Source organism: Paroedura picta, chromosome 14 (genome assembly GCF_049243985.1).
Source record: "Paroedura picta isolate Pp20150507F chromosome 14, Ppicta_v3.0, whole genome shotgun sequence".
Lineage (NCBI taxonomy): Eukaryota > Metazoa > Chordata > Lepidosauria > Squamata > Gekkonidae > Paroedura > Paroedura picta.
The window spans coordinates 9,864,126-9,888,955 of record NC_135382.1 but is presented as its reverse complement, the minus strand read 5'-3'; the positions used below and the strand labels follow the sequence as shown (position 1 = coordinate 9,888,955).

The 24,830-nt window shown below is 45.6% G+C and overlaps 1 protein-coding gene across 9 annotated transcripts in view; it reads left to right on the top strand.

Moving 5' to 3' along the window:
• The window catches only part of STING1 (stimulator of interferon response cGAMP interactor 1), a 39,301-nt gene that overhangs the window by 1,405 nt on the left and 13,066 nt on the right, over nt 1-24,830 (top strand). For 2 of the 9 annotated variants that reach the window (XM_077310735.1, XM_077310733.1), the window contains exons 2-3: nt 19,159-19,454; nt 23,323-23,503. In XM_077310735.1, the coding sequence (XP_077166850.1) occupies nt 19,294-19,454; nt 23,323-23,503 (342 nt within the window). In that variant the 5' untranslated portion in view covers nt 19,159-19,293. Of the gene's footprint in view, nt 1-13,615; nt 14,407-14,440; nt 16,546-19,158; nt 19,455-22,041; nt 22,281-23,322; nt 23,504-24,830 lie in introns of those variants that run through there. The other 7 variants (XM_077310731.1, XM_077310732.1, XM_077310738.1 and 4 more) reach the window with 7 other exon arrangements.

The window sequence follows — 24,830 nt, the reverse complement described above, 5'->3', positions numbered from 1 at the left end:
GGTCATGCATGGCGAAAACACCATCACTGGCCAAGGTAGCAAGTGTTGGTTATACCACAGATAAAGCCTGTGGCCTTGGTGATAGTAATGAATAAGACCTGCACTTGTGTCCAGGCTGCCAGTGAACTGCTGTGTCTTCTCTTACCCACATAGAAGGAGGGAATACTAGTGTAAAGGTGCATAGTTCAGATAGAATGCACTGCACTGAAATACTCTCATATTTATGCCTCATATATTTCCATGCAAGTATCTGCAAGGTATCTTACAAATCATTATAGCAGCAAATGGAGTAAAACTGGAAAAAACTAAAGTAGCGTGTTCTTAACTAGTTAATGGTTTAACATTTCTAAATGCAGGTGAGCAAAAACAAGTAAAACCTCCTCAAATTATCAGTAACCAAAAAGCAGACTAGCTGATCAATCCTAACTTGTGGAATTGTATCTAAAATTTGGAAAACTGAATTACCCAGCATCTGCCATACTGCAGATTCTGCAACAGGTGAGTTTCCCTGGGGAAGCATTGCAGCAGGCAAGGCATTGCCATTTAGAAGGCCGTATCCTTGGGGCTCACCTACCTGGTTTCCAAAAATGAGGGTACAAAGAAAAATGCTTTGGACAACAATCTCAGTAAATGGCACAAAGTGGCCATGTGTTGTGCCAGAGGCCATTTATTTGCCTGAGGCAAGGGACCTTTTCTAATGCATTTGGTCAAAAGACAACAAGACAAAGTAGAAAGTAATGATCTTCCTTGCATATGGGGATGATGGTATTTCAGAATAGCTCATGAAGTCTTGTAACACACCTGTCAGAGGAGCTTCAACATGAAAGTCAAAATCTTTTGGAACCAAAACACTGAAAGTCCTCAACATCAGGTCAAAGACCATCTCTAATAGATCAGGTTGCAATGAAAGGGCAAAAGCACATATACTACAGTCCTTAGTCTCTCCTGAGTCAACAACACAAGGGATAAATATTCAAACTTGGTACTCTGCTTGATCAAGTTCTTGTAGTGGAGCAATAGACCTAAGTGAATCCTCAGAAGCTGGGTATGAGGCATGGAGGCTGAAGCTATGAAAGATCCACTTTCTTTCACTGTATCCAGTTAGAGCTCCCCGATCCAAGCTTGACTGTTCGATGCTGCTTGGAATGATCTGCCATTGAACAACAGCTCTGTCAAGATTAAGAGCACACTGCATAATAATTTGGGCCCTTTTGGTTGGCAGAGCTGCCAGAGTAAGTCATAGGTGCAGCTTCCCACTTTTCCTTACCTCAAGAGTCCCTCTCCCAGTGGTGATGGCAACCCTATACGCAAGAGATGAACTGAGGTGGTTGGCCATTGCCTGCCTTTGTGTGGTAATTTTCTTGGTGGTTCCCCATCCAAGTACTAACCAAAGCCAACCCTGCTTGGCTTCTGAGATCTGACAAGATCAGACTAGCCTGGGTCATCAAGATCAGGGTGTATACTATTACTAAATAAATAATAGCTTCCACCAATCTTTCCAAAGCTCCATCCATACAAACCCACCCAGGCTTTTAGATCCATGATCTCATGAGGGGCAACTAGCCAGAAGTGACCCACCAGCAGCAGTTTAAGCCTTCAGGCCCAGAAGGGTCCATCTTTTATTTATTCAGTTTATATACCAACCCTCACTGTGACATCTCGGGGCGGTGTACAGAGAACCAGCAAGATAGAACATACAACAAACCATTTTTAACAAGAATAGATCATAATGGTCATAATAGTCAAACAGTCAACATTAAACATAATTTGGGAGCATTAAACAATATGGTAATAGTAACAGTTAAGAGAGGAGAAGACCATGAGCTTGGTACAGACAATGGAGTGGTACAGTTGCCTGGCAGGGATTGGTCCAGGCTGCCGGGAAGGCCTCCCATTGTTGGCCTTCAGACAAAAGCCTGGCAGTAGAGCTCTGTTTTGCAGGCCCCATGGAACTGTTTAAAACCCACCTTGATCTCGTTGGATAGCTCATTCCAGCATGTTGGAGGCACAGACAAAAAGGTCCTGGCTCTTGTTGAGGCCAGGCAGACTTCTTTGGGGCCCAGGATCACCAGTTCATTAGCATGGATGGGGCATGTTGCTCTTCAGAGGATATGGACAAGTATATCCCCTGCAGTCTGCAGGACCCGGACTACGTATGGCCTTGAAGATGAGTACCAGCACCTTAAACCTAATCTGGTACTCAATTGGTAGCTAGTGCAGCTGCTGAACAATTTGGGGTCATGTGGGCTCTCCACAGTGTTTGGGTGAGATGCGGGCAGCTATATTTTGAACCAACTGTAATTTCTGGAGCAAGAATAACGGAAGGCCTGCATAGAGTGAGTTACACTAATCCAGCCTAGAGGTGTATATTGCATGGATCACTGTGGCTAGGTGTTCTGGGGCCAGATAGGGTGCTAGTAACTTGTCTTGATGGACAGAGGAAAATGCCAGCTGCGCTACCTTTGTGACCTGTCCTAGTCTTTTTTGTTCCAGTCTTGTGGTCCAGTCTGTATACAGACCGTTAATAATGAACTTTGTGCACTACAACTCTTGGGTCAAGAGGGAAAATACATATTTAAAATGTTTTCACGGAGATTTGAGGACCTGGAATTACAGTTTCTAAACTCAGCTCCTTGCAGCCCTCGCTCACCTAGATTTTGGGATATCCCTCTATTTTATAAAGTTCTATCTTTCTACCTTTGCTCCTCAGAATCCTTTCAGGCAAGGAAGGCATTACTCCTGGCAAAACGAAATGTCTTTTCTTCGAGCAAGTCTCATGGCATATCCTGTCAAATTTTGGTAGCGGAATTTGGTAGTGGAGAGACTTTGCTTGCATGGTTGTGATGTTCCTGATACCCTTCCTCACATTATTCTGGTTTGCCCTGGCTTCTCTAGTCAGCATAGCTTAATTCAGGATTAATTCAGGATTATATAGCTAGGGTGTAAACTGCATGGAGCTTTTATTCCAATCCCAGGTCGATTCAGTCCCTGCTGTCTACACAGAATGCGATTTCCGTTTTGATTTCAGGCGATTTAAATTTTCTTTCTGCAACAAGCAGGATTGATCCGGATTTACCCTACCTTTATTGTACAATATCTTAGAGTGCTTTTAAACCTCAATATTTTAAGATTCGGATTGAGAAAGCAGGCTGTTTTGAATCTGGGTTCTGCTCTGTGGTAGAGATTCCCTGATTGGCCAAAGCTGCTCATGTGACAAGTTTGCCTTAAGGGAGAAGCCTCTAATTTCTCTCAATGTCTGTTGGTCTTGGATTTTTTCTCCCTTCTCTGCCTTCTTCGATCCTCCCCCCCCCCCCCAAGAAAAGAAAGAGGCTCCTGCTCTGCTTGGCTCCTCTCCCCCCCCCCTTCAATAAAAGAAAGAAAGAGGCTTGGCTTCCCCCCCCCCTTCTGAACTACCCTAACCACGTGAAAAACACTTTTCTGTTTCAATGGGGAAGGGGGGGAGAGGAAGACCCGAGTTCAAATTGATCTGAATTCAATAGGATTGACAATGGAATAAACAAAGTGCAGACTGCCTAGGTTTGAACTGCAGGGCTGAACTACAAATTATCAAATCCATGCATAGTGAGAAGGATCATGTTCTACTGCCCAAAGTTGCTAGCATACTCGGTTCAATTGTGCATTGGGGTTATTGTCTAGATTTTCTTTGAGTTGTGTTCACCTGTATGTATTTATTATGCCATTAAAGGTAATCTGTAGCTTGGTCAGGGCCATTATACCACATCCTGTCCCAGCCACCAGTTTTCCACCTACTTCCCTTTTGATGTGGCTATGTATTTTCAACTGGATTGGCTAATCTTATTGCAGTGACACACCTATTGAGACCATCAGTAACATGCAATTTTCTGCCAGTAATTATGTCTTCAAATCAGTAAACACAAAGGGAAATTAGGCAGTAATTAAGCAGCCTTGACTTGAGGAATGTGCAATTGGGTGGTAGCTAATGCAAACCAACCAGACTTCATTCTTCAATATAATTGTTATTAGGATTGCACGCTGACAGTTAATTCATTAATCATTTTGTATATATTCTTTACTGTTGTAGGGCACATACTTAGATTAATAAGTCAGTTTTGTTGGCAATCTGGTATACTTCCAATAGGAAATGCATTTCCACCTGTAGCCTACCTGTCACATCCAACTGTTACAAAATTCCCAGAGTTTGTATCCATCAGCCCAAACCATCCTACACACTACCTCCGTGCTATCACAATGAGATGAAATTTTCAGAGAGCTTTTCTATGCTGGCAATAGAGTTGCACAATACTCAATTATTCACAAAGTTCCTTGGACAAATCATCATGGACTGATTATATATTTGCTCATTATTCTCTTAATGTGGATCTCTTGATTGTACACAAAATGTTTCCCAGGCAATTCAGTCTCAAGTGAATACAACAAATCCAAATTGCTGTTTTTTCCTATTCATCTCTGGAATTTGTTACCCATTTTCATTATGCTGTATGTAAATTTACTCTTACTCAACAAAGAAGCCAAAAAGTGTATTGAACACGCTCTGAGTAACTCACCTTGAGTCAAAGTGAGAAAGGTGGACTATAAAAATAACATAAAACTAGACTCATTTTACAGGTCATTAAATCTTTCCTTGAAGAGCAGGCACACCAGGTATGGGCTGTGAGTTTTCCCTCTGCAATTTCCCCCTGTTAGAATCCTGGGGAATTTACCATTTGTGGAGGAAGAGTGAAGAGAAAGTGAAGAGGAATTAAAGAGCCTGTTGATGCGGGTGAAGGAGGAGAGTGCAAAAGTTGGCTTGAAACTCAGCATCAAGAAAACGAAGATCATGGCATCCGACCCTCTCAATTCCTGGCAAATAGATGGGGAAGAAATGGAGGTAGTGACAGATTTTATTTTCCTGGGCTTCAGGATCACTGCAGATGGGGACTGCAGCAAAGAAATTAAAAGACACTTGCTCCTGGGGAGGAAAGCTATGGCAAATCTAGACAGCATCCTAAATAGCAGAGACATCACTCTGTCAACAAAAGTGCGTCTAGTCAAGGCTATGGTATGGCTGTGAAAGTTGGACCATAAGGAAGGTCGAGCGCCAAAGAATTGAGGCTTTTGAACTCTGGTGCTGGAGAAGATTCCCTTGGACTGCAAGGCGAACAAACCGGCCAGTCCTAGTGGAGATCAGCCCTGACTGCTCCTTATAGAAGGCCAGATCCTGAAGATGAAACTCAAATACTTTGGCCACCTCATGAGAAGGAAAGACTCCCTGGAGAAGAGCCTAATGCTGGGAGCGATTGAGGGCAAAAGAAGAAGGGAACGACAGAGAATGAGGTGGCTGGATGGAGTCACTGAAGCAGTAGGTGCAAACTTAAATGGACTCCGGGGAATGGTAGAGGACAGGAAGGCCTGGAGGATCATTGTCCATGGGGTCGCAATGGGTCGGACATGACTTCGCACCTAACAGCAACAGGAGGAAGAGCATACCACGTACAACCACCTTCTTTATCCACCCCATCCCCACCCGCGTGCTGCTCATCCAACCACTGACACCTCGCACTGTCAAAGTATGTCAGCAACTTAATGCTAACTAGCTTCCCATTTCCATGACTCTCATCATTAACTTTAAACATAAAACAAGGGATTTTCACCAGACTCCTGAATTCAAAACTCAGAAAGACCAGCTTGCGATCTTCATTGAATCCGTATCTGCAAAAAGAGACTCCACCACCTTCCCAAGCAGCATATTCTGTCTATGAACAGCCCTCACCATCAGATAACGTTTTCCAATGGATTTAAGTTACATATTGAAATTTTATTATTTAATCTTGTATTCCATTGCAACCATTAATTCTTAACGCTCTTTGTTTATAACCTAGAAGAACTAGGTGTCAAATAGACTCTGAGCTTAAAAGAAAACCACTAAATAGTTCAGGGGAAGTTTAAAAGATCGTACGGTTCTTAAACAGGACAATTTGCTATGCAAGTATACCTCCTCCTTATTTCTTTAACATTGATGTAATTGCATGTGTGGTTGTTTGCTGTTTGTTGTTAAGGGTGGCCACGAGAAGAAGAGAAGCAGACCAAAGAGAAAGAGCTGATTGGGGGGAGACATCTTTGGTCCAGCAGGAAAAAATGAGAGCAAGGCGGGAAGAGGAGCCCAAAAATGGCCAGCTGGGGACATGGTGGAACCTTCAAGGAGCTGTGCCACCTCAGTGCTCTCAATCCTGGGTCTTTGATTAGCAGTCCTGCCTGAGGATGAGTCACAAGGCTCAGAAGTGGTGGCATTTATGTTCAGCAGTTAGAACAGCCCAGCTGGAACCTGACCACAGAGAAGACTGCGAGACAAAGTAACCAGTTTTTGATTTGCAAAGCATAGGCATTCAGCAGCAGTTAGCAGGCCAGTGCAGTCCCTGGGTGGTTGCTGATGCCAGATGTGTGCATCCATTATGCCTGAAGCTTGGGAAGCCCCCAGTCAGGGGTGCCTGCTTTTCTAGTGGCTCCTTCCTAGGAAGCCAGCAGAGGGAAAAGGGGGTTGGGAGCCACAGGATGGAGAAAGCTCTGCAATACAAATTAAACCTGCTGGCTACAGCTCTGTGGACCAGATCAAACATGATGTCCCACCCCCAGCTTCAGTTTCTTTCCAGTAGTCAGATTATGCACAGGAGAAAAAATGCAAAAAAGCTCACTTCTGAGGGAAACCCCAAAGGAAAATCCATAGTACAATGTTTGTTTGTTTGTTTGTTTGTTATGACAGGCAATGTAAAGGTAAAGGTAAAGGTATCCCCTGTGCAAGCACCGAGTCATGTCTGACCCTTGGGGTGACGCCCTCTAGCGTTTTCATGGCAGACTCAATACGGGGTGGTTTGCCAGTGCCTTCCCCAGACAGGCAATGTACACTTTCTATATTTCCCCATAGATCCCCTATTTGTAACAACAAACAGTAGTATTCCTAGGATTGGGCTTGAAGCATTGTCTTATGCTTTTCCTGAAGAGGCTGGAAAGTCTCCCCATGCTTCTGTAATAGAATCACAGGATTGGAAGGTACCGCCAGGGTCATCTAGTCCAACCCTCTGCGGAATGTAGAATGTGCATGTTTATACCACATATGTCTGCATGCACATGAAATCTTACACCCAGAATAAAACTTAGTTGATCTTAAAGGTGCCACCAGGCTCAATGTGTTCTAAAGTAAAACACGTTTTGTAAAAAAAATATATATATATATATAAGTGTAAACGAATCCTTAAAATGTTCACATGACTAATATACCGTGCTGGCAGTTTTAGCGACCATGTAAGAGTCACTGATATATCTCAGCTTTTCTGAACTGTCCACAGGAGGGCAGTAAATACTATGGGTAAAAAAACTGGTTTTGCTGGTGACTTCGCTATAGTCACAGAAAGAAGAAAAGGACGTCACCCAGTCCATGAAGAAAATATTATAAATCTAATAATCGTTGAACTAAGAGACTAAAGAGTCAATGTTAACTGAATTAATCGAGATCATTGACTTTTTAATGAGAAATTAAATTAAAATAGCTTTATCAATCCTTTGTGACTTACCCTTGTTTTACCCCTTTTTATGAAATAAGTTATGACAAGTAATTGATTACTGATGATATTGAGCTATATATTCTGAATATTATAAATTCTGTGTCATATACAATGGTTGTAAACTAATGTCAGTTAAGCAGAGACATTTCTCAAAACCATCAAAAAGGAAAAGCTTAACAGATTTGCTTCATTAGAGGACAAAGAAAGGTATGGCATATGCAAATAAAATAACAACAAAGAAGCTAGGAAAAGAGGCACCAGAAGAAGACAATGAGTGCATTGACACTTAACATATTATGCAGGGATTAGACAAGCATACCAGAGAACTATGAGCCTCTTGTGGCGCAGAGTGGTAAGGCAGCAGAAATGCAGTCTGGAAGCTCTGCCCATGAGGCTGGGAGTTCGATCCCAGCAGCCGGCTCAAGTTTGACTCAGCCTTCCATCCTTCCAAGGTCAGTAAAATGAGTACCCAGCTTGCTGGGGGGTAAACGGTAATGACTGGGGAAGGCACTGGCAAACCCATATTGAGTCTGCTATGAAAACGCTGGAGGGCATCACCCCAAGGGTCAGACATGACTCGGTGCTTTCACAGGAGATACCTTTACCTTTACCAGAGAACTCCGAGCACTTATTGAAGGTTTAAGCAAAGAAATTGTTGGAGTTAGAAGAGAAATAATAGAAAAAAGAACTTTCAGAATTGATTATCTTTTTTAAAAAATGGTGGAATCTAATTCTAAACTAATAGAGGAGGAGGATGTCAAAGTGCAACACACAGAACGTGATGTCACAGATTTAAAGGATTGGAAAGTAACAGCAGAAGAAAAATCTGAGGTATTAGAAATTCAAAGCAGGACAAGGAATTTAATAATCAAATGTGTTGTCAAGGACTTTGGGAAACAAGGTTTGCATCAAAGGGTAACAGATCTACTCAAAGTATACCTCTCAGAGGAAGATATTCGAATTGGAGGAACACAGGATTTTCTCTAAGGCTGCTGGACATAATAAGCAGCAAAGAGATGTGCTGATAAATTTTGACAGCAAGCTGGTGAAAGATTCTGTACTAAGAACAGCTACGAACCACTCAAAATCAAAGGGCAGAAAATTAAAATATTTCAAGATCTTACAAGTGATTCTTCATGTAAAAGAGCCCAATTTCACTTTCTATGACAGAAGTTAATTTAAAAGGAGATCAGATATTACTGAAAGATACTTTTTGCTTTGGAAGTCTTACTACCGGGAGGAAGTCAAATGACCAAAACAAGCACAAGAATTAGCCAAACAATTATCATAGGAGACACCGGGACAAGATCCAAAGCAGCTTCTAGATCAACTTTCATATCCGAATCAACTGCAACTGAGCCCATCTGGGTAAGAAGACATGGCTCTTGAGAAGCTTAATACCAAGAGTGGTAAATATGGAATTTTTACCCCAATATATATGCAGACCATCACTCTCTAGAGCTAAACTATGGAAGAATCAGGATGAGAAGATAGAGAATGAACAATTATATTCTCAATGAGATGCTAAAGTTACAGAAGTGTCAAGCAGATCTCCAAGAATTTTATTAATTATTAATAAAACTCATGTTATGGGAAGCAAGCCCGGGTTTTATTAAAGGGATCTAAAAGGTATATGAAAAACAATATTCGACTAGGGCTAAATGCAATGCACCTGGTATGCAAAACACAACAATGTGCAGTTTATTTGTTTTTGGATGTCAAGAAAGCTTTTGATAAAGTTCAATGGAATTTCCTACAATTAACCCTGCAAATGATGGATAGTGGAGAAGTATTTTTAAAACGTATAAAACATATATTAAAGACAAGAGGCTAGAATTTTGGTCAATGGAATGTTTACCAAAGAGAAAATTCAAATTAAAAGGGGTACCAGACAACGTTGTCTGTTATCTCCTTTATTATTGAATTTAGTGTTGGAAACCGTTGCAACAAATATCAGAAATACATCTGACCTTCCCACGTTAAAGATAGAAGGAGAAGAGTTTAAGATGAGAAGCTTTGCAGACAATGTTGTTCTTATGTTGACTACACCCAAAAAACCCCTTCTTATATTATTGGATTATCTAAAAGATTTTGGGCAATTTTCTGGTTACAAAATAAATAAAGACAAGTTTTGATTTTGGGAGCATTGGACCAAGTGCAAAAGGACTTAAAAGGTAGAACTGGTTGTGATATCAATCCGGAAAAAATTCAATGTTTAGGAATAGTAGTGGATAAAGAACCTTTTTTTAAAATAACAACTACAAAACAGTATGGAAGAAAACACAAGAGGATTTTAAAAGGTTGTATACAATGAACTTTTCGTGGTTAACCCAAATGGTGACCATTAAGATGAGTGTTCTACCAAAACTTATCTATAGGCAATACTTGAAATAAAAAGTTATCAAGGACAAAACCCTGCACAAGTGGAAAGGCTGCTTAAACAAATTTATTTGGAATTATGAGAGACTTAGAATAGTTTTTAAAATTCTCCAAGATGATAAGAAGAAAGGAGGACAAGGCATACTGAATCTGAAATTGTACCTTCATGCTGCAGCTCTGACATGGATAGAGGACTGGATTATTAACCCACTATCAAGGGATCTGGTCTACGAGAAGATTAGTCTAGAGAAAGGTTTTCATAGTCTGCTTTGGCCTTTTTTAGGAGCTAGGAGAAAAGTGGACTATCATCCTAGGGTGGTATCTATGTTAAATACTTGGCTGAGGTACAAATTGAGAATAAGCTCTAGCCCATCTATGCTGAAGTCCCCAGTAGAAGCTTATTTAAATAAATATAAACAGAAAAGAACTGATTGTCTAAAATATAAGGATTTATTAACTGCCATGGGGAAAATAAAAAGTTGGGATTTATTCAAACGCCTTGAATAAAACTTTGTTGGTCTTAAAGCTGCTACTGGACTCTGATTGTATTGCATTATTTTAGGGAAATAATAAAAGATGGGACTGTTACTGTATTTTTCTTTTCTTCAATCTGTGTCTTTATTCTGAAATTCATACATACATACATACATACATACATACATACATACATACATACATATATACATACATACATACATACATACTGGATGTGGATGTTGCACTTTGTGAGCAGCTTGGGAAAATATCCAAGCAGCAGGACCTTGTGATCATGGGTGACTTCAATTTCCCAGATGTGTGCTGGGAAACAAACTCTGCGAAGTGTCCTCAGTCATGCAACTTTCTGACCTGCCTGGCTGACAATTTCATTTATCAAAAGGTAGATGAACCCACAAGAGGTTCAGCCATACTGGACTTAATACTGACCAACAGGCAAGAGTTGGTGGATGAGGTGAAGGAGGTGGGGACCCTAGGGGGAAGTGACCATGTCCTCATAGAATTCCTTTTGAGATGGGGAAGCAAGGAAGCTTGTAGTCAGACGCGGATGTTGGATTTTCGTAGGGCAGACTTTAATAAACTCAGAGACATGATGAGTGTCATACCATGGACAAGAATGCTGGAAGGGAAGGGAGCATGTGAAGGGTGGGCGCTACTCAAACAAGAGCTATTGCATGCTCAATCAATGACTATCCCAGAAAGAAGAAAACACTGCAGGAGCTCTAAGAAGCCTATTTGGATGAACAGAGAACTTCAAGAGGAACTAAGAAAGAAAAGGGAAATGTTCAGGAAATGGAGGGAAGGACAGAGCTCTAAAGAAAAGTACCTACAGGTTACTAGGCACTGTAGATCAATCATCAGAAAAGCCAAAGCTGAGAATGAGCTAAGATTGGCCAGGGAAGCCCACTGTAACAAGAAAAGATTTTTCAGCTATGTGAGGAGCAAACGTAAAGTAAAGGAGGCAGTAGGCCCACTGTTGGGTGCAGATGGACAAACTCTAACGGAGGACGCAGAAAAAGCAGAAAGGCTCAGCGCCTATTTTACATCTGTTTTTTCCCCACAGGTCAAAGGGTTTAGGCACATCTAGAGATGGCAGTAGCCAAGAGATAGTGTCTGGGTGGCAGGCTGACATGGACAGAGAGGTTGTCGAGAGGCATTTAACTGCACTGGATGAGTTCAAATCCCCTGGGCTGGATGAAATGCACCCGAGAGTGCTCAAAGAACTTTCCAGAGAACTTGCACAACCCTTGTCCATCATCTTTGGGACATCTTTAAGGTCTGGAGATGTCCCGGAGGACTGGAAGAGAGCAAACTGTATTCCGATCTTCAAAAAAGGGAGGAAGGATGACCCGGGAAACTACAGACCAGTGAGTCTGACCTCTGTTGTGGGGAAGATAATGGAGCAGATATTAAAGGGAGCGATCTGCAAACATCTGGAGGACAATTTGGTGATCCAAGGAAGTCAGCATGGATTTGTCTCCAACAGGTCTTGTCAGACCAACCTGGTTTCCTTTTTTGACCAAGTAACAGGTTTGCTGGATCGTGGAAATTCAGTTGATGTCGTTTACTTGGATTTTAGTAAAGCTTTTGATAAGGTTCCCCATGATGTTCTGATGGATAAATTGAAGGACTGCAATCTGGATTTTCAGATAGTTAGGTGGATAGGGAATTGGTTAGAGAACCACACTCAAAGAGTTGTCAGTGGTGTTTCATCAGACTGCAGGAAGGTGAGTAGCCGGATACCTCAGGGCTCGGTGCTCGGTCTCGTACTTTTTAACATATTTATTAATGATCTAGATGAGGGGGTGGAGGGACTACTCATCAAGTTTGCAGATGACACCACATTGGGAGGACTGGCAAATACTCCAGAAGATAGAGACAGAGTCCAACGAGATCTGAACACAATGGAAAAATGGGCAAATGAGAACAAGATGCAATTTAATAAAGATAAGTGTAAAGTTCTGCATCTGGGTCAGAAAAATGAAAAGCATGCCTACTGGATGGGGGATACGCTTCTAGGTAACACTGTGTGAACGAGACCTTGAGGTACTTGTGGTTTGTAAACTAAACATGTCTGCTCGAGTCCACTCACCAGCATTCTTTGGCATCACTATGCAGAGAAATATTATGCCTACATATTTGCATCTTCTTGATGTCCCACCCCTGAGAAGAGCTTTACTCCTGGCACGAATGAATGCTTTCCCCGCAAAGGTCTTAGAGGGAAGATTCCACCGTATCCCATACCATGCGAGACTCTGTCCGTGTGGTTCTGGCTGCCCTGACTGTCTCACACATTTTGTTAGATTGCCCCTTATATGAGCAATGCCGGGATGACAGTTTTGTTGCTTTGCTGGGAAACAAGCCTTCTGTAAGTAAATCTATGACCTTGCAATTTCTGCTCTCTGACAAAGACCCAGAGGAAACCATTTTAGTTGCCAGAGTTTTAACTAAGAAGCGATTATAATATGCTGCCTACCTTGTATTTTATCTTTTATAGTTTATTTAATAATTTTAAGATCAGTTTGGTTATGTAACCCGATGGCCTATTTTATAATTTTGTTGAAATTTTAAACCCTATTTTTATATGTCTTATACATATTTTATGCCAATAAAAGGTTACTGACTGACTGACTAACTAAACATGAGCAGGCAGTGTGATGCAGCAGTAAAAAAGGCGAATGCCATTTTAGGCTGTATCAACAGGGGCATCACATCAAAATCACAAGATGTCATAGTCCCATTGTATACGGCACTGGTCAGACCACACTTGGAGTACTGTGTGCAGTTCTGGAGGCCTCACTTCAAGAAGGACGTAGATTAAATTGAAAGGGTACAGAGGAGAGCGACGAGGATGATTTGGGGCCAAGGGACCAAGCCCTATGAAGATAGGTTGAGGGACTTGGGAATGTTCAGCCTGGAGAAAAGGAGGTTGAGAGGGGACATGATAGCTCTCTTTAAGTATCTGAAAGGTTGTCACTTGGAGGAGGGCAGGATGCTGTTCCCACTGGCTGCAGAGGAAAGGACGCACAGTAATGGGTTTAAAGTAAAAGTACAACGATATAGGCTAGATATCAGGAAAAAAAATTTCACAGTCAGAGTAGTTCAGCAGTGGAATAGGCTGCCTAAGGCGGTGGTGAGCTCCCCCTCACTGGCAGTCTTCAAGCAAAGGTTGGATACACACTTTTCTTGGATGCTTTAGGATGCTTTGGGCTGATCCTGCGTTGAGCAGGGGGTTGGACTAGATGGCCTGTATGGCCCCTTCCAACTCTATGATTCCATGATTCTAATATATATAGGTTGCCCTCCCTGGCCATTCGTGGGACCCAAGGAGTGGGGATGCTAGATCTAGGTTGGAAAACTAACAATTTGAAGATGGAGCTTGAGGAGGACAAGGACCTCAGTGGGGTACTGTCATGAACCTCTGGTTCATGCCCCGACTTTTACATTTTACAACCTGGTTGCCTCCCTCCTTCTCCGTTGTTCCCGAAAACTCCCACCAAGCTCTGGCACCTCGGCAGAGTTCAAGGGCACTACCCCTCCCCTTTGGTCTCCACCTGCATTTCAAAGTTTCTTCCCACTTCCACAACTCCTCGCTATCTCTCTTCAAGGCTGCTTTCCCCGGCTAGCTAAACAACAGATGTTTGAACTGTGTTAGCACCTACTCATATCAAAGAATCCTGTTTTCCTGTGTGAATGCCTCTTCATACCTGACCAAATCCCATCCCTAATTCCCACGGCCGAGGCACATACGCTTTGCCATCCCCTACTTCTGTGTCTCTGTCAAAGTTTCCTGTCTGTGAGCATAGGCACATTATGGACTTTTACTGCTAACTTCACAATAAAGACTTTTACTTAAAGCTTCACCAGGAAGCCCCAGAGTGATGTCTGCACCGTGAGATGGCTGGGTCATAACAGCTTGGTTCCTGACAGGTACAAGGCTTTCTCAACCAGGGTTTCTTGACAGCCTTGGAAGGGTTTCCTGAATGGTTGAAAGGTAATTAATTTTTCATATATTTTTAAAATTTATTAAACATTTATTGGGTGATATGACTACATATGGTCATGTCGACCTGCCTCCCCCAATGGCCAGTAAAGGGCCTGGAGGGGTTGGGAAGAGGAGGGGCCCAGGATGGGCGTGTCCACGGCTGTGCTTCACAACCATATTCTGCACAATCGTCCCACTTCTGGAGTTTCTCAAAGCCTGGAGAATGTTTCAGGGGTATCTAAATGGTCAAAAAGTTGAGAAAGGCTGCCATAAAGTGTATGGAAAGCAGCCATTTTCTCCAGGGAACCAGCTCCCTCAAACAGAAAAAACTCCCTGAGATATCATGGTTATATTACAAGGTTTGAGACAAACAAGCTATGTTGAAAGAATTTGGTAGGAGGAACTGAGAATGAAGCCCAAACTGATTTACTTCTGTGTAATATAGTATGTAAGGAGCACAGAGAATAGGTGTTTCTCACAGGCATAAAGAGGAGAGAGCTGACCTAGGTGAGCTCCCTCATTTACTACTATGAACATCTGTGGAGACATCTGTACACAAAGGAACCAGATTCCCACACTTCCTCTCCGACATTCTCTCCTCAGAAACAGGAAAGTCGTCACAAGCGCATACCTTTTAGGTTTCTTTGTGTGGAGAAAAGGAAGTTGAAAGAGCAGACTCATGTGTTGTAGCCTTGACTTTCCCTTTATTTCCCCCTCTATCTCTTTTTTCTCTTTTTTCAGTATCAGTTTTTAAGTATATATTTAGCGGAACCGACCTTCCATTTTATTTTGTTGTGCTTGGTAAATGCAAATTATTTTGAAAGAAATGGCAAAGCTTGTCATTTAATGTCACTCTTGAAAAGGAACTCACATCTTCCTGCAATAAAAAGGGGGGGGGGGCTGGGAAACAGGCACAGTTCTACTACAAGGGATGCATTAACTACAATAAGATATAGCTGAGCTCCACTTTCCTAGAATGAATTGAGTAGATTCCATCCCACCTAAATGCTTAAGATCTTTTTTTTTTAAGCTTGAGTACACCTTTGAGACCAACAAAATTTATTTACCCTGATCTGGTATGTGGACCAGCAGAGACAAGAGATGCAAAAGACTCCTCGGAGGAAGAGGCAGCCAGTGGCCCTGATCCCAACCCACAGCCAGTGGCACAGGTGCTGCAGGAGGAGGTGGTCTCTGAGGGGCCAGACATAGATCCTCAGACAGGGACCAATGCGCCCCCCAGCCTTAAGCCAGTTGCCTGACAGTTCTCATCACCCCTGTCACCAGAGCCTTGGGAACGCCACAGGAGGAGAATAAGGAGAGACCTGCAAGACAAAAGGCATGGTGCTTAGCTGACAGCCCAGTACCAACGGTGAGGATGAGTGCCTGCAGGAGCAGGACTGAGGCAACCAGCATTGCTTATGATGCAATACATGCAGCTGAGCAGCCTAGTGCTTAAAAGCCGTAGAGAGGGGAGTGGCTATGTGGAAGCAACTTGCCAGTTAGCTATGGATTGGGCTGCCTCTGCTTTAAAGTGTTGTCTTTGTCTCTGACCCTGGCCTGTCCCTTCAGTTGTGAGGGTTGTCTACCTTGTGCATAAACTTTGGAACTGCATTTTGTTAGCTGATCGCAGTATTGCTTTGCAAACTCTGACATCTAGAAACTGCCACTGTATGCCAGTAAACAGGACACCTGCCCTTATTTGCACAAGGAAGTCTAAAAGGTGAGCAACTGTTTATGAACCTTATGTGAAGTGCTAGGTCTCTTTCAAATGGTGCTGTTTTTTCCTAGCACTGGAAGTGGCTACCCCCTCACCCCCAAAGGCTTTTGAATTTTTCAATAAATAAGCAATAAAACATCGTGATAAAACATAGTGATAGGGGAAGCAGGTTCTTTGAATTTCCCCCTCTCTCATGGAGATATAAGGGAGAAATCTTTTCTCCAGAGCTTTTATTGAAGCTGAGGATTCAGATATGATTTCCATACAAGGAATTTTCCGCATCACAGACCCCTAATGTTGTCGACTTATTGAGCCCCCTCCAAATGACCTTGACAACAATAAGAGGCTGTTTCGCGATGAGGCCATTTTTAAAACGTGATGCAGCAAACCCAAGAAAGTGGATTTACCACCATCTATCGTGTGAGCAAGAGGTGAGTAAGTGGTAGACGAACAGGGATAAGAACATATGGAGGGGGAAACGTGCTATACTCTCATGAGTGCTGTCCTGCCCTCTCAGCTTGCTCACCATTTCCTGTCATCTTTATCTCCAGATCCTAAGTAACCACCACTGCCATGGCTGTCTTGCTGAACAAATTGCCAAACGCCCATCCCTTCCACTCCTCACCCTCCCAACCCACCCTGCTGGTCCGTCCACCTGCCCCTCAGCCTTCCATACTCATTTAGTTTGCTCATCGAACTATTCCTGTTGATGCCTGTTTGTTCCAGTCTACTAAATAAATATTCCTTTAGGATTTCACTACAACTGTGGTCTCGAGGAAGTGATTATTCTAGTGAGTGTACAGAGGCGTTCTCTGCCTGGTTCATGACACTGGGCATCAAGACAGCAGTTACTTGGGACAACTGGAGATAAAGATGCCAGTTGAACTATTGCAGGGCTGAGGATCTGCCTCCCTTGCCCTATTGTATTTTATTTTTTGGTCCTTTGTCTTGCGTGGCAACGCATATTCATTGCCACACGTAAGTTTCAATTTCTTAAAAAATTCGTACTCAGACAGACTTTGGAGGCACCCAAACCTCTGATTGGTTGCCTCCATTGATTGACAGGTTGAGGAGTGGTGACTAAAAGAGCGTGTTGCTTTTGCTAGTGCCTTTTTCATTGCCAGTGAGAAGGGGGAAAGGTGAGATGCTGCGCCAGAGTGTGGAGAGGAGAAATGGCTGAATTTATTTATTCACACAATTAAGGATAGGAGATGTCATGAGATGTTGCCCTGTGTGCGGAAGTGGTTTGAGAATCTGCTAACCTAAAGGTGCTGTGTGTTTGGTGCATGCTTACATTGAAACTAGGGGCAAAGCTCGTTGCATTCAGGAATACAATGGGCGCTGAATTGGGGGGATGGGGTGGAAGAAGTTGGTGGTGAGCTGTTCTGTGTGGAAGGGCATGTAGGTTGGAGGGGTGTGTAGTGGGGATTGTTGTGGTGTGGGGACGAATAAGGGTTTGTTAGTGGAGAGATGGAAGATGGATGTAATTGGGAGTTGTGTACAGTGGGGGAGAGGAGTGACCTGTGGGAAGGCTGGCTCGACACCGTCGGAGAGAGGGAAGCGGACGGGCTCGTGGTGGTGATGTCAGGGCTGGGGTTTTGGCGGATGGGGTGGGGAAGAGATGGATTTGTGGCAGGTGGGAGGGCAGGAGGTGAGGCAGGCAAGGACGGGGAGAGGGTCAAGGAGCTGGAGGGGCAGCAAACGGGAGGTCAGAAGAGTCGGCGGGCTAGGTGGCAGAAAACGGCAGAAATTGGAAGGAGTTATGGAGGCCCTGTGGTGGGGACATACCATCTCCAGCAGGAGCTCTAGCCATTCCACCCCACTCCCAGGGCAGGCACGTGTTGGCTGGGGAAGGGGAGGCAGGGTGGAGAGCAGTCCGCAGGTGGCAGGCTAGAGTTGGCGCAGGTTTTGGTGGGAGGGCAGGAGGTTGTTGTCGTGGCAAGGCAGAGAGTGCAGGTGGCAGAGGGCCTCCATGGACCGGGGAAAGCTGGAGGAGCGAGCACAGAGGGCAGGAGCCCCCCCCCCCCGGGCAAGTGTGCCCGTGGCCGGTGGGAAAGGCAGCACCAGGTGAGACAGCACGTGGATATGGCTGTGATTCTGTGTGCTGAGAGCTGTGGTGGCATCGGGTCAAGGCATGTGGCAGCACGAGCAGCAGCGAGGCGGGCTGCATCCATGTGTAGGCAGGCTGCCATGCTCGCTGCAGCGACATATGAGCTCATGGCTGTCTCCAGTGGGCCCCCCAAAGGACGCGGGGGAATGTTGAGGCAGGAATTCTGGGGTCTCACCGGCAGGGACTCTGCAGACAGCCTCCCCTTCTCCCCAGGACCTGGAAAGGTAGCAGCCAGCTGTTAGGGCGGCGTGTCCCCAGAGGAGGCCGCAGATGGGTGGCTCAGTCATCTAGGTGTGAGGGGCCCTCCCAGGTAACCCCAAGGCTCAAGGGCTGGAGGCCCCTGGGCAGGGAACTCACTGGCAGGGGCAGCTCTCATGCGGCAGGGATCTGCAGCCTCTCATCCTCAGAGGGTAGTGGGAGGAGGAGGGGGTGGTCAGGGGTGGGGGACGGAAGGCACCTGGCTGGCCACTAGACAGACAAGCTGACTGGAGGAGGAGGCCCTCGGGGGGGGGGGGGTTGGGGACAGCCATCCTGAGTGGTGTTAAGTGCTGAGTGGTACTTAAGCCATGAGACCAGCTCCTCCTCCAAGCCCTTACCAGAAATATTAAGTGGAACAGATGTTTATATAAGGATTGTCTTTCTGAGCAGCCAAAAACAAAACCCCTGGTCTTCAGGATGGAGGTAGAGGAGGTCGGTGGGAGTGGCTGGGACAAAGAATTGAATTTGTATGTGTTTTTTAAAAAATTGTGTAGTAAGCTGTCATTGGGAGATCTGTTGTGATTCCACGAGATCCCCAGGCCTGCCCTGGCAACTCTATGGGGTACAGGCCCTCTTCACAGCAATTAACCAATAGTTAAATTTAGTCTGAATGTTCTAAGCAATGGAGAAAAGGGGAGGGAGCTGCTGACTTCTCATATTGCTTATATATTTCTAGAAACCACATGATTCACCACAACACGCCAGTCTGTGGTTCCTGGAACTGACCCAGAAGGCACTTGACTAATACAGCTTTTACAGGAAGAAAAGGGCTTTTACTTTCAGTATCAAAATTTTCTTTTTAAGATAGACGATGCAAACTCCACCCTTCCTCATTTCTTTGTACCGTCTCAAAGAACACACACCATCCTTTTGCAAGGCAGACGGTGCCCAGGCCAGGCCTGCAGCTGCCCCAGCAGCCCAAGAAAGCAGACATTCACACCCAACAGCAGACTTCTTCTTCTGCAGACTCAGGTGAGTGCTGAATAGGTTTGTCACATTCCAAGGGATTGATGGATGAGGGTGCAAGGATAGAAAGAAGGAGAGTTGGGTTTTTTTATATCCCACTTCTCAATATCTAAGGGAGTCCCAAAGTGGCTTCCTCTTCTCACAACAGACACCATAGGTGGGACTGAGAGAGCTCTGCAAGATCAGATGTGCGAGAACAGCTCTCTGAGAACTGTGACTGGCCTAAGGTCACTTGGGTGGCTGCATGTGGAGTATCAAACCCGGTTCTCCAGATTGGAGGCTGCTACTCTAACCACTACACCATGCTGTCTCTCCATGGTTTAACCATTCTCTTGGTTGTTTGTTTGGATTTCTATACTGCCCTTCCCTACAGCACTGAAACTGGAAACTGAAACAAACGTTTCCCTCAAAAGTAAAATGGAAGACTTCAGAAAGTGCTTTCAAGGATCTGATCAGGGCAGAAGATCTTCAGGCGGGAGGCAGTGGCAGTGGCTTCTCTTTCGAGTAGGCTTGCCAACCTCCAGGTTGTAGCTGGAAATCTCCCAGAATGAGGACTAAATGAAAGGAGGACAGTATAATGTTCTGTGACAGTTCTCCCCAAGAAGGCAAACTCGTTCTGGAGAAAACTCAGTAGTTAATTGAAGTAGTTAATTGAAAACTCAGTAGTAGTTAACAAACGGCTACGTAGAATGCTTTGTTTCTAAAGCGAAAGCCATACAGAAGTTTGGAACAGGTCTAGAGCCAGGCCTCGCCCTCCCAGACCTCTGTGCCATTTCAGGATGTGTACCCCTTATCATCAAAAGGGTATGCATGCTTTAGAGCTTGACACAGGCATAACATTCAGACGGTGATAGGGAGCCAGATGGTCATGAGAGCCTGAGAAAAGGGGAGGGAGGACTCCAGAGAGTAAATCCCAAGTGGCTCCTGGGACTCTGATCAAGGTGACCATAGCATGAGCAAGAACTGAACATAACAGGTGGAGCAACAGTCCACAGGATTATTTAAGCACTAAAGTAATTAGTGATTTTAAGATTGGTAAAACGGGACACTTTGGTGGGGGCTGGCTAGAGCGGGCACCTCCACTTCCAATCCCCAGCCAATGCGAGCACCACCAGATATTTCCTAGAATCCCTGAGCAAGCCTCAGCAGCGGGGGAAACCTCTCGGCTTCCGGAAAGGAGGCTCCGGAAAAGGGCCTCCCTGGAAGCGGCAGGAGCCACGCTCTCCTCCATCGCGGACGGCCCTCGGAGGAAGGAAACAGCACCCACCCCGGCCCTTACCGTGGCATTGGAGCAGTTGAGAAGGCAGATGGCAGCCAGCACCAGCCAGCGGCGCGGGCATATTTGGAAATCGCTGCCGCCACCAGGCAAACTTAGCGCGCCCTTCTCCTCAGCCGCCACTGCCGCGTCAATCGCCTTCCGCCGCCACCGGGGCTGCGCTGCCTTTTGTCGCAGGAGCAGGAGCCCCGAGGCTGCCCTGCGTGCACCCTCCGCCCAGCTGCCACTGCCGCTCTCCCTCAAGCATCCGTACCAGCAGGGGCCTGAAAAGTCAGTTCGCCTGCCCCGCCCTCCCCGCCGTCCGCGGGCGCTTTAGCAACGTGGCAGGTTCTGGGACCCGGCCAGTTCCTGCTCGGGCTGGCAGACGTGCCTGGGGCGCCTCGCTCCGTGCCAGCCACCGGTCCCAGGTGGGACTTTTTAAAAAAGGTCTGGGATGCGGGACATTTTCCGAGAAGGCGTGATTGTACCACGAAAACCTGTACGAATGGGCAGCTTACACTAAGAAGGCTAGCTGAACAGTTACTGCTGCACAAAATTTTATTTATTTCCCCAAGGGGCTCGGGAGGGCTCGCAATCTAAATATCACATACAATCAGTAAAATCATATGAAACCTACAATTATTGGCATGAAAAGTAAATGAAAAGTAAATCTGGGACAAAATTAAATTTCAGACAGGTCGCCTCTTTCTCTTTAGAGAGAGGGGTTTACACAGGTGTATCCTCTGACCGTCCGTGGCGGTGTTAGCATGTTGGGCATTTTAAGTACGGAGGTCAAACTTCTGATGTTATTTCTTGGGCTCAGCCAAAGCCCTGGCAGAACAGCTCTTACAGGTCACAGAGGTCACAGAGCAAAGACTTGCAGCAGGACTTGGGGGAAGGAACGGGGAATACAAAAGGCGACTCTTGTCATCCTCTTCCAGTGTTTAATGGAAAGGCGAATGGGGCCATTTTCCTCTTGTACAAAGAAGAGTGGAATGAACTAAAATAAAGTTGGGAAATGCCTGGAGATCTTTTTTGGGGGGTGGGGGAGAGCCTCAGGACAATGGGATGAGGGGAGGGGAGGGACCTCCTCAAGGTACAAGGCCATAGAGTCCACTTTCCAATGTGACCAGGTGAACAAGTCTCTGTCACCTGTAGATCAGAGACATCCTGCCGCCACCTGGTGGTTAGCGACCATAGATATAGCCTGCAAATTTTAGCTTTTTCACCAAAGCAGGATAATCTCTGGAAAGACTCAGCTGAGCACATACTTGATGGAGAGGTGGGAATCTGAATAAGCCGTCCAGAGAAGTGTTTAGGTTTCCTTCTGTGTTGCAGATGTCTCGTGAGGAGGACAGGTCCCAGCCCCGCTCTTCTATTCCCAGACGCCGCGGAAACAGGGCTCAGCTTGCAAGTTACTTCCTAATCGCTCTCAGTGCCCTCATTGTGTACCTCACCGAACCAGATCTCCACCATGTCGCCCAGTGTCTGATCATCCATTTTATGGCCCTGCAAGTTGGGGTCCTCGTCAAGGGGATCTGCAACTTCACCGAAGAGGTCCACCACGTATCAGCCAGGTGACCACATTGCTGCAATATGAGAGAGACTTACAACTAGCATGGTGGGATGAGAGCAGCTCATGCTTAAAGAAACCCCAACACATCTGCTTAAGCGCCAGGGTGGCCTAGCAGATTTGATTCTCCACTCCTCCACATGCAGCCAGTTCAGAGACCTTGGGCCAGTCACAGTTCTCTCAGAGCTCTCTCAGCCCCACCTACCTCCCAAGGTGCCTGTTGTGGGAAGAGAAAGGGAAGTGAATTCTAGGCCGCTCTGAGACACATGAAGCCTGCTGAGTGACCTTGGGCCAGTCACAGTTCTCTCAGAGCTCTCATCCCCATCTACCTCCCAGGGTACCTGTTGTGGGGTGAGGTAGGAAAAGTGATTATAAGCCACTTTGAGACTCCTTCAGGTAGAGAAAAGTGGGGCACAAAAACCCATCTCTTCTCTCTGTCTTCTTCTTTGGGTTGGGAAGTTGCTGGAGAGGGGTGCCAGGCCCTGGGCGTGCCCCGAGTATCCCTCAAAATTCCAGCTCCTCTCCAGACTCCAGAGATCAGTTCCCCTGGAGAAAAGGTGTGATTTGGAGGGTGGACTCCATAACATTATATCCCACGGACATCCCTTCCCACCGCTAACCTCACCCACTGATCCCCAGGAGCTGGCAGCCGTATGCCACCTGCCCCTCAACGGGCTGGGGGGTCCTGCCAACCAGAAGCCTAAGGGAGGGACCACAGCTGCAGAGTCCACCCTCCACAGCAGACTTCATCCCCAAGGGAACAGATCTCTGTATTCTGGAGGTCTGTGGGGATTCCAGAAGAACTCCAAGCTAGGGTTGCCGGGTCCTCTTGGGCCATTGGCAGGGGGTGGAAGGGTAGGATTACCCAATCCAGGCTGGGAAACTCCTGGAAGTGGAGGTGGGGTGGACAGGGACCTTTGTGGGGTACGATGCCATAAAAGTCCACCCTCCAAAGCAATCTTTTCTTCCAGGGGAACTGCCCCACCTGGAAGCTGGCAGCACTTAGAAGACCTTGTTCTCTTATGCCCTCCATCTCTTTTCTGCAGGTATCATGGGGAATATCTCAGGACCCTGAAGGCTTGCCTGGATTTCCACAGGCATGGTCTGCTGCTGTTGATATGCGGGGCTGCCTACTCCCTGCTTAGCAAAGAATCCGGGCTTCCCCTGTGCTTGTACATGAGCCTCATGTGTCTCTGTCAGCTCCTGACTATCGCCTTTGGCCTTCAGGTAGGCATGGGGGTGGGGGTCACTGAGCCCCTTCACTCAGAAGCCCACTAAAAATATTTTAACGAGTGAGCAGCATTACCAGTCTCCAAGTAGAGCATGAAGAGCTCCTAGAAATACACCAGGGCTGAATCTGCACAGAGCTTTTATTCCAATCCCAGGTCGATTCAGTCCCTGCCATCTCCACTGAATGCAATTTCCATTTTGATTTTCTCCGATTTAAATTTTCGCTCTGCAATAAGCATGATTGATCCGGAGTGACCCTACCTTTATCCAGCAATATCCTAGAGTGGATATAACCCTCACTATTTGAACAATCGGATTGAGAAAGCATGAGAAAGCATGCAGAGCTCTGCCTGTTTCAAATTTGTTCTTGAACTCCATGGTAGAAAAGCCCTGATTGGCCAGGCCGTCAGTTCCTGGTTTCCAGGCTTTAAAGGGGAAGGCCTAACTTTTCTCAGCAGAAGCTCCAGAAGCGGGGGGGGGGGGGAGAGCCAAGTTCAAGTCGATCTGGATTCGGCAGGATCCCCAACAGAATAAACAAAGTAAGTGCGGATTCAGCTCTGATCTCCAAAAAACTCGGATCAGTTCCTCTGAAGAAAATGGCTCCTTTGGAGGGTGGACTGGATGCTATGCCTTTAAGCGCTGCTAAGTTCCCTTCCCTTCTGCAACCCTTCCTCTCCCCAGCCTATACACTGAGCTGTGTAGTGATTTATTTGTTGTACTCTCTTTGTGTATTTATTTGTGCCTCATCTTGGGTGGCAAGACCCCTACTGGGGCCGGGGAAACCCTTGTGTTGGTGTAGCTCCCCAACTTTGGGCTTTCAAAAACTGGGGGGAGGGGGGAAATCTCCCCCAAGACAGCCACTTTCCCGGGATTCTCACCTGCTGCCCACACTCCCCGGGAAGAGTGTCTGGCATGCTGACCTCACCCAGAAGTGATGTGTTGGCACACCAGAGTTCAGGGGGGGGCTCTGGTTTTGGGGCAGAAGTCATAGATTTTGCCCAAAAGCCAGAGCGTCGCCTCCAGGCTTCTCTAATGCACAACATTTCCTTGTGATCTCATCATGCAGAACGCTTTTCCAGGGTTCGGGTAAGTGTGGGGACCCCATAGCAGGGGTAGTGATGTCAGCAAATTTTTAAGTATTTGAACGGTTGTCACTTGCAGAAAGGAAGGGAGCGGTTCCTCTTGGCAGCAGAGGAGAGGACCCACAGTAATAGCTTTAAACTACATGTAGAACGATACTTCACATCCAGTTTTCATCTTTAAATCCATTAACATTTGTTCTGAGGCTCCCAGTACCATTATTTTAGTTTTTTCTCAGTTTATT